Genomic DNA, 9,436 nt, shown 5'->3' on the forward strand with positions numbered 1-9,436 from the left:
TAATGTCAGTCCATTCAGAAGCAAACAGGGGCTTGAGACTCAGGGTGCAGAAGAATGCAAAAGAAAGCATCTTTTAAATCCAGCACCGAAAACCAGCCACATTGACTAGGTATGGTAACCAGGAACGGTATACAGGTTTGGCACTACTGGGTGGTTGTCTTCTACTATTTGGTTGATTTTTCACAAGTCTTGAAGAAACTGATAATCTTCTGTTACTGGTTTCAACACCAGCAAGATAGGGGTATTATGTGGGGACTGGCAAGACTTTAAAAGTACAGTTTTTATATAGTGGTGCACCAAGGTTCCCTTATGGAGGGGATACTGTCTCTGGTTTACCATGGGTGCCCCGGGCTTGAGGGTGATTTTAATTGGGGCAGCTGATTTAGCTCACCCAGGTCTTCCTGATGCCCAGACCTCTGGATCTACTTTCTGTTGAATGTGGGGGAGAATGACACTAGGTGTCACTGTTTCCTCACACAGTAGTGCTGCTTGTAGTGCACATGCAGCCTCCAGTGGAATCTGGATCAGTATGCAAGATAGTCCGAAAATGACCTGGGCCCTGAGCTTTGATAGGAGGCCCCTCCCTAAGAGGGAAACCAGGCACTCTGGCATATAAAGAAATTCATGATATGATAATACTTTTCCAGTGTCACAATTTACTCGTTGGAGGAGGGGACGGGTGGACAGCTTCCCAGAGATTCCTACAACCGGTGCAGTGCGCGTTCAAAACTGAGAAGGTTGTTCCCATGTCTAAAATGAAGTCAGTAGGATGCCCTCCCACCTTTAGGGTTACCTGAGGCTCACGGTGGGAGATATAGTCAGTGAGGGTTTTAGCCCTGGGCCGCATCACTCCAAATCGTCCCTGGGTGAGGGACCCTCCTGGTATGCTTGTTGAATGGCAGACCGGCCAGTCCTTCCTAGCCTCAGGGCATTCTTGTTTCCAGTGTTCACGCTTTTTGCAGTAAGCACATTGATCTGACCCCAGGGGTGGCCTTGCCCTGCATCCTGGGCCTGTCTCCCTCTTCACTCCCTGCCTCTTTTCTGGGCCTGAAGGGGATAAGACGGTGGCTAGCAGGATGGCCTTCTGCTTCATTATTTGTTCTCGTTTTTTTTTCTGCTGCTTGGTCTCTATTATTATAGACCTTGAAGGCAATTTCAAGCAGCTGCCATATAGGCATCCCCAGCCCACCCTCCAGCTTTTGCAGCTTCTTCTGAATGTCAAGAACACGCTGGGAGATGAAGGTCATATTCAAAAGCCTGTAGTTATTGGGGGCCTAGGGGTCCATGTCAGTGTACTGGTGAAATGCATCTGTCACCCCCTCAGGGAAGGTGGAGGGATCTTCTTTCTCTCCCTGAATGACTTTTCTGATCTTTTGTAAGCTTTTAGACTTAGGGGCCCCATTCCTCAATCCAACAATTAGGCAATCTTTAAACAGCTGAAGCCTGTTTTTTCCTGTCTCACTATTACGGTCCCATCCTGGGTCCTTAGCAGGAATCACTTCTGTTCCTTGGGGCCGGGTCTCATTGATGGAAACTAGGTCATGTAACCTGTTGGCTTCTTTCCGAACTTGTTCTAACACCATACGGCATTCTTTTGAGGTTAACAAGGTGGTGAGGAGTGTCTGTATGTCTGCCCAGGTAAGGTGGTGAGTAGAGAAAATAGGGAGAGTTCAGCCATTCAGTTTGGATCACTCCGGTAAGAGGGAATATGACTCTTCCAGTTATATAAATCAGAAGTTAAGAATGGAGTATACACTAGCATTGGTCTCTGTGACTGTCCTGCCATGTCTACTCCAGCTGGAACTTCTCTTAGGGGGTATTGCCCTGCCTGGATTTCCGGGATACCCTCACCAAAAACAGTACCCTGACAGGTACGAGAAGGGGAGACTGTACCTGAAGGTGAATGAATCTACACTATCTGTTCCCTCTGCTGCTTTTCCCTTTTCAGCTCCTGGTGGGCTGGCTCGCTAGAATCAGGCTTGGCTGCTTGGGGGCGGGGGGTGGACCTTGTTGCTGTCTTTCAGCCTGATCCTCCGGCTGAAGTGGCCCCTCCTCTGTATGGAGAAGGAGGAGCCAAAGCAGTGGCTGGGACCCATCTTTCTAAAAGGGGGTCCTCAGCTAAGGAATTGGGAAGCACCTTGGGTTTTTGCTTCCCCTGTAAAAGAACCTGGTTGCCCAGAGACCCAGATTGCGGCTATTGTTCCTGGTCTGCTAATTGATATTGAGGCGAACCATCATTACATAAAAATACCATCTTCTTAGTCATAGATTCATAGCTATACCTTTTCCAGTTTGCTAGAATACACCCTAAGGGGGACTTAGTAGGGATGGATGAGCCTCCCCCCATATTGGGTGTTCTTTGTTAACACTTAGTGGTTATTTACGGCCGAGTTCTTTTTTTCTTGGCCTGATGGTGGTTAATTATATAGTGTATCTGGAAGTCTACCTCTTATGCCAGAGCTCCCCTAATCCCTACCCTGGGTCCCCAACCCCCCTTGAGACATTTCTCTAAGATGACCTGGCCATAGTAGACTGCTGATGACCCTGTGGAACCAATTGTCACAACTGAAAAACTGGGAACAAAAATACGAATCTGATGACAAGTTTTGTACAAATAAGGATTAACATGATGATGAAGACGACGTGTGATCTCCTCAGCCTCACACGGACAATCACACTGGTATGCACACAGCTCACACATACACACACTCAGTTCCTTGGCTGGCCTCACACTCACTCAGCAATCTCAACCTCCCAGACAGTCCCTAGATGACAGAGGTAATCTTGACAGCCTTGGTAGTCTCAACCTTCCAGACAACCTCTAGATGACAGAGGTAATCTTGACAGCTGTAAGCTAATTCAAACACCCGAAAACCAAGACTCTAGAGTCATCATGAGCCCCTTTTGCGATTCTACTCAATGGGGTCAGTCATCCGAAGTGCCACTCACTCCAGAAACCAAGGGTTTAGGCTTCCCTTAAGCCTGCCTTATCTGTCCAGGCCCCAAGTGCAACAGGGAGAGAAACAGTGGACTCACCCCTTGGGGATTTTTCCTAAGCCGATCTTGCTTTTACTCACCTCGGTTGGCGCGGTTGGGACCGGCGGTGCTGTGGCAGGTGCTGGGACTGGCCAGTGGCCTCCCTGGAGGTGAATGGGACCTCTTGTGGTCACTTAACTGGGAGGGCTGTTGGTCAGTCCCAGGGCCCGCCCCAGAGCCGCTGCGTCTCGAGAGGCTTAGCCCCACGTTGGGCGCCAAAGTTTGTTACAGCAAAACACAGATTCGAGTCACCTGCCGCAAAGCCAATACTGAGATGGGGTGAGGTAAGCAGCAAGAGGGCTTTATTGTATACCGGTATACAAGAGACAGAGGGAAATTGGCTCCTCGAAAACCTATCTAACTCTCAGAGACCAACCAGAGAGTTTTATAGGGTTAGGGCTTAGGCTTGAAGAATCTGGAGATTGACAGTTCTCCTTTGAGGGGGCATGTTGACCACATTTCAAACATGTTGACTTTCTGTCGGTATTCTTAGAGGTCCTCTGATGCCATCCTGGTTTCGGTCACAAGATAGGCCCCCATTGTCTAGTTGTCTTGTCCCAGATCTTACTGATTGCTGTTCTGCTTCTCCAAGAGGAACATAGGTTAATTTTAAACTTTATAGAATCATGGAGAAAGGGAGAGGGAAGGAGAAAACAACCACAAATCACAAAATCATCAGAGTATGTAAAAGCTAACTATGCAAGGCATGCAAAAACAATGCTACAATACCCGGGACGCTAGGCCCCTACAATCTCTTTCCTGTGCTGCCCCTTACAGGACCTTTGCCTTGGTGCAGTGGGGTACGTAGCACCCATGTCCCACTCTGTGTCCATAGGTCCAGGATACTGTGACTCACCCCCCATCTCGTTGCCCCCCAGGTCCATGGCCATGGCACTGGCAATGCTGTGGGACTGGTGCAGGTGGATGGGTGCGAATGCACAACGCTCGCTGCTTCTCTTGGGCATCCCGGAAGACTGCGAGGAGGATGAGTTCCAAGAGGCTGTGCGGGCTGCCCTGATGCCCCTGGGCATGTACCGAGTTCTGGGCAAGATCTTCAGAAAGGAGCTGGGAACCAAGGTTGCCTTGGTCGAATTTGCTGAGTACATAAACCGCAGCTTGATCCCCCAACAGATACCAGGCAAAGGGGGGCCCTGGAGGGTGATTTGCCTGCCCCAGGTCCCTCATGTTGAGTTACAGGAGAGACTCACTTTCCCTGTACAGCCCCAGGGGCAGGAATCAGCTGGCGGGGCATGTGAGGGAGGAGCAGAGAATGTGGCAGGAGCTGCAGGTGTGCCAGGAGCCACAGGTGAGGCAAGAGTGGAGAATGTGGCAGGAGCTGCAGTTGAGGAAGGAGTGGAGAATGTGGCAGGAGATGGTGAGGCAGGAATGGAGATTGTGGCAGGATCCCCATGTGAGGCAGGAGTGGACAGTGTGGCAAGAGCTGCAGGTGAAGAAGGAGTTGCAGGATTGGACAATGTGGCAGAAGCTGGATGTGTGCAAGGAGCTGTAGGTGAGGCAGGAGTGGACAATGTGGCAGAAGCTGCAGGTGAGATGGAAGTAGTCAATGGGGCAGAAGTGGCAGGTGTGGCAGAAGCTGCAGGTGAGATGGGAGTAGTCAATGTGGCAGAAGTGGCAGGTGTGGCAGGAGCTGCAGGTGAGGCAGGAGCCCCAGGTGAGGAAGAAGCTGCTGGTGAGGCAGGATCTGAGAATGTGGCAGAAGCTGCAGGCGAGGCAGGACTTGGGAATGTGGGAGAAGCTGCACGTGATGTAGGAGCTGCAGGTGATGGAGGACCCCCAGGCGAGGCAGGAGATATTGGTGGGGTAGGGGCTGCAGGTGATGCAGGAATAGCAGATGAGGCAGGACCTGCAATTGAGGCTGAAGTTGCAGGTGAGGCAGGAGCCGCAGGTGAAGAAGTCCTAGGTGAGGCAGGAGCCCCAGATGAGGCAGAAGTTGAGAATGTGGCAGAAGCTGCACATGATGTAGGAGCCGCAGGTGATGTAGGACCCTCAGGTAATGCAGGAGCTGCTGGTGAGGTAGGAGCTGCAGGTGATGCAGGACCTGCAGGTGAGGCAGGAGTTGAAGTTGAGGCAGAAGATGCAGATGAGGCAGAAGCTGCAGGTGAGGCAGGAGTTGAGGATGTGGCAGAAGCTCCAGGTGAGGCAGGAGCTGCAGGTGAGGTAGAAGCTCTAGGTGAGGCAGGAGCCCCAGGTGAGGCAGGAGATGCAGGTGTGGCAGGAGCACCAGGTGTGGCAGGATATGAGATTGTGGCAGGAGCTGCAGGTGATGCAGGAGGTGCAGGTGAGGCTTGAGGTGCAGGTGAGGTGGGAGTTTCAGATGAAGCAGGAGGCACAGGTAATGCAGGATATGAAAATATGGTAGGAACAGTAGGTATGGTAGCAGCCCTGGGTGAGGGAGGAGGTGCTGACGAGGCTGACGCCTGGGTGCAGCAGCGGAGGCACACCCTAGAGCCCATGTTGGAGAGCCTGGTCTACCAGAAACAGAGACTTTTTGGGGGGTGAGATGAGCCAGGCCCTGGGAAAGAGCCCTTTGAGTGCCGGCTGGACCACACCTACGGCATGCTGTGCCTGTGGTCTCATGTTGGAGAGGAAGGAGGCTGGTGGAGTGCCTGAGCAGCCCAGCCCCTGGACCTTTTGTGTGGCTTTCTGGCAGAAGACTTTGGCCTCCCAGCACAGAACTGCTTGGCCATGTTGGTGTAGGTATTTGGGACCCAGGACACACGCATGACAGCATGGCTCAAGTTTGTTACCTGCACCCAAGAGTGTGGGGAGAGCCTTTTTGCCTAGGTGATGTGCTAGGAAGGCCTGCTTCAGACAGCCATGGAGAAGGGTGTGGTGCACCGGGCCATCACAGGCCAGTTTTGTGTGCAGCGGGTGCTGACGTGAGCTCACCCTAATCACATGCTGTACAACCAGCTGCGGAGGATGCCCATGGAGGGGAGGCTTCTTGGCTTAATGGTGCTGCTACAGCTCGTTTCGGAGACTGAGGCATGGGAGGCTGTCCAGGCCAGGAGGAAGCCATGCCAGGAGAAGGAAGGGGCCCATGCAGCTGGTGGACCCTCAGCTATCATCTAGGCTGCCCTAGGCAATGAAGAGGCCTTCAAGGAGGCATCAACTAGTGAAGATGCCACCCCAGCCAGTGACAAGGTCATCTCAGCTAATGAAGATGCCACCAAGACCACTCTAGCCAACGAAGACATTGCTGAGGCTGTCCCAGCGAATGAAGATGCTGGCCAGGCCATCCCAGCCAGTGAAGGTGCCGCCGATGTTGCCCCATCCACTGAAGAAGCTAACGAGGTTGTTTATGACACTGAAGACACCTCTGAGACTGCTCCAGGAACCGATGCTGTTGCAAAGGATGCCCTGTCACTCAGGAAGATGAAAGTGTTCCAGGGGCATGTCCCAGAGGTCCAGGCAGTGGGCCTGAGGGCCTTGCCCAGGGAGTGGTGACCCTCACCCTGTGACCAAAAAAGGATGGACCAGGGGATGGGGCAGGCTTCAGGAAGCTCCATCTCTGTTGCTGTTTGTGACTGTTTCCTTGACTTGGTGATGTATTCTTGTGTGCCTGTCCTGTGGGGCCACCCGGCAGGGCTATGCCTCAGCAGGTTGGCTGGGAAGGGGTCCCCCAAAGTGAGTGGATGTTGCCAGAGCCCATTGTCCTGACAGGAGGCAAAACCTGGGACCCTCAGGAAGGCAGAGGTGGCAGCAGGGCTGAAGAATGGGGGTTGGCTGAGGCTCATTAGGGACCCCAGGAGGAGGGAGGCACCCTACCCTTTGGTGGTGGTTGTTCTATCGTGATTCACTTCCCTTCAATGTTTCCAGCATTTCTCGTCAATAAATTTGAGTGTTTCAGCTGAGTTTTGCCTCTGCTGTGGGCAATGGAGGGGAGGGTTTGTGTGGAGCGGGGGTGGGGGCAGTGGCTGGTACCCCGACCAGTGTCTGTCCTGGCATGCGGTCTGTGAGGGGTTGTGTGGTCTCTTAGGCCAAAGGAACTTCATGACAGGATGCTGATTGGCATGGGAAGTGAGTGGTTGTGACCCTTGAACGCTTGGGGAGCCCCCCAAAACGAAATAGGGAAGATTTTGGAGAATGGGAGAAGAACAGCAGAGAAGAGTTTGAGGCCTGGTTTGATGCTCCAGCATCCATATCTTCCCCCCCCCTTTTTTTTTGTTGTTCTTGAGAATATACATAGCAAAAACGTACATCTATTCAACATTTCCTATGTGTACAATCAAGTGATGGTTACATTCTTCGAGTTGTGCATCGGTTCTCACCGTCTGTTTGAGTTGTTCCTTCCCCGTTAATGTAAACTCACTGCTCCTTAAGGTGAGCATCCATATATTTTTAATAGTTTTCTAGCTTATTTTCTTGTTTATCCCCTGGAGCCCTGGTGGCACAGTGGTTAAGCATCTGCCTGCTAGGCAAAAGTCGGCTGTTAACCAAAAAGTTAGCAGTTCAAATCCACCAACCACTCCTTGGAAACTCTATAGGGCAGTTTTATTCTGTATTATAGTGTCGGTATGACTCAGAATTGATTGGAAGGCAACGGTTTTTTATTTTGTGTGTGGAATCATTGTTCTAGAGTGTTCACGATCTCTGGTAGAATGGGGGTGGAAGCGGAGGGGTTCCACCAGCCTCACAGGGCCACCAGCGAGGGTGCGGAACGTGTTTCTTTGCCGGCACATAGTCCGGGCGCTGGCTCGCCCGCCAAATTTGCACCGGGTGCTCATCCTGTGTGCGCCTGGATGGGTGTGGGGTTCCACGTGCCTTTGGTCGTCCTCTGTGCGCCTGCGCACACCACCATCTCCTCAGCTGTGGGCTCTGCGCAGTGGTCTCTAGGAAATGCTACGCTCAACACAACGAAGTGGCCGTTTCTGGCTCGAAGGGCCTCCAGGGCGCTTCTCCTGCAGCTGTGCCCGCGCTGGTCGCCAGATGGCGGGCCAGGATCACAAAGGGCCCGGCCTGCTCCCCAGGCCCTGGCCTCACCCTGGGCACCCGCTGCCCTCTCCCCACTCCTCTTCTCCCGCCACCTGGGCAGGCGGTCGCGGTGGCACTCTTGGCCACGTGTAGAAAGTTGCCCCCAGCCTGCGCCTGGAAAGGGCTTCTGTGGCAGGGGCCAGCCCTGCAGCTTGCCTTTTTGACCAAAGGTGGTCCAAGACGGGTCCGTGAGCTGTCCAGAGCAGGGGTGTGGATGTGCGGGGAGCGCAGCCAGCAGAGACCCTGGGCAGGCGATGGGACTTAGTGAGGGCGATAATGGACAGGAGGGTGAGGACCGCAGAGACCCTGCAGAGTAGGCAGCCTTGCCTTGCTAGCCCCAGACATCATAGAACCCGTTGTTCAGAAGTGGAAACTGAGGACAAGAGAAAGGAGGGGGTCACTCTGGTCATGGCGTTGCAGAGCCAGGTTTCATAAGCCTGGGACTCGTGCCCCTTTTCCTACAGGACACAGTTGCCAATTCGTGGGGGGCTCCTGCCACCAATGCTTTAGGGAGCCTGGTGGGAGTGTTGCTAAAGCAGGCAATCCAAAACCTAAAGGAAGATTGGAGGGGGGGCTCCAAGGGTCTGGATGGGCCGCAAGTGTCTCCTGAATTGTTCTTTATGTTGTCCCAGTTCCTGCCTCCCTGACGTTTGTGATGGTACTACACCGCTCTAGTATGTTTGGAAATCAGTCCAGCGTGTTCTTCCCTTTTGGTTTTCTGACGGTAGGTCTTTGCACGTTTCATTATAATACTTTCTCTTCTCGAGCTGCCCTTTGAAATCTCTGTTCAGCTCTTTTGCTTCAGCGTTCTTTCCTTTCGCTTCAGCTATTCTGTGTTCAGAAGCAAGTTTGAGTCTTCTCTGACATCCGTTCTTTTCTTCTTGTCCTGTCTTTTTAATGATCTCTTGCTTTCTTCATGGATGATGTCCTTCATGTCATGACACAACTGGTCTGGTTTTCAGTCACTAGTGTTTAATGAGTTAAATCTACTTTTGAGATGGTCTCTAAATTCAGGTGGAATAAAATTCAAGCCTTGAGTTGCAATACTGAAGGATTCTACAGGGACAATATTGAATGACACATGAAGCATGAAAAGAAGAAGGAAGGAATACAGAGAGTCACTGTACAAAAAGTAATTGGTTGACAGTCATTTCAGGAGGTGCCATATAAGAACCGGTGGTACTGAAGAAAGAAGTCCAAGCTCTGCACCAAATGCATTGGTGAGAAACAAGGCTCCAGAAATTGATGGGATACCAATTGAGAGGTTTCAACAACATATGCAACGCTGGAAGTGCTCACTCATCTATGCCAAGAAATTTGGAAGACAGCTACCTGGCCAGCCGACTGAAAAAGATCCATATTTGTGCCCATTTCAAAGAAAAGTGATCCAACAGAATGTGGAAAT

General features: G+C 52.0%; 1 protein-coding gene across 1 annotated transcript; it reads left to right on the forward strand.

The window, feature by feature from the left end:
* The first annotated feature begins 3,613 nt into the window (after positions 1 to 3,613).
* On the forward strand, positions 3,614 to 6,319 carry LOC135228901 (paraneoplastic antigen Ma6E-like). The gene has a single exon (XM_064278149.1). It carries the CDS (start codon positions 3,850 to 3,852, stop codon positions 5,344 to 5,346), a length of 1,497 nt encoding a protein of 498 aa, XP_064134219.1. The 5' UTR covers positions 3,614 to 3,849; the 3' UTR covers positions 5,347 to 6,319.
* Positions 6,320 to 9,436: the final 3,117 nt, after the last annotated feature.

This window comes from Loxodonta africana, chromosome X, assembly GCF_030014295.1.
Source record: "Loxodonta africana isolate mLoxAfr1 chromosome X, mLoxAfr1.hap2, whole genome shotgun sequence".
In the NCBI taxonomy this organism is placed as follows: domain Eukaryota; kingdom Metazoa; phylum Chordata; class Mammalia; order Proboscidea; family Elephantidae; genus Loxodonta; species Loxodonta africana.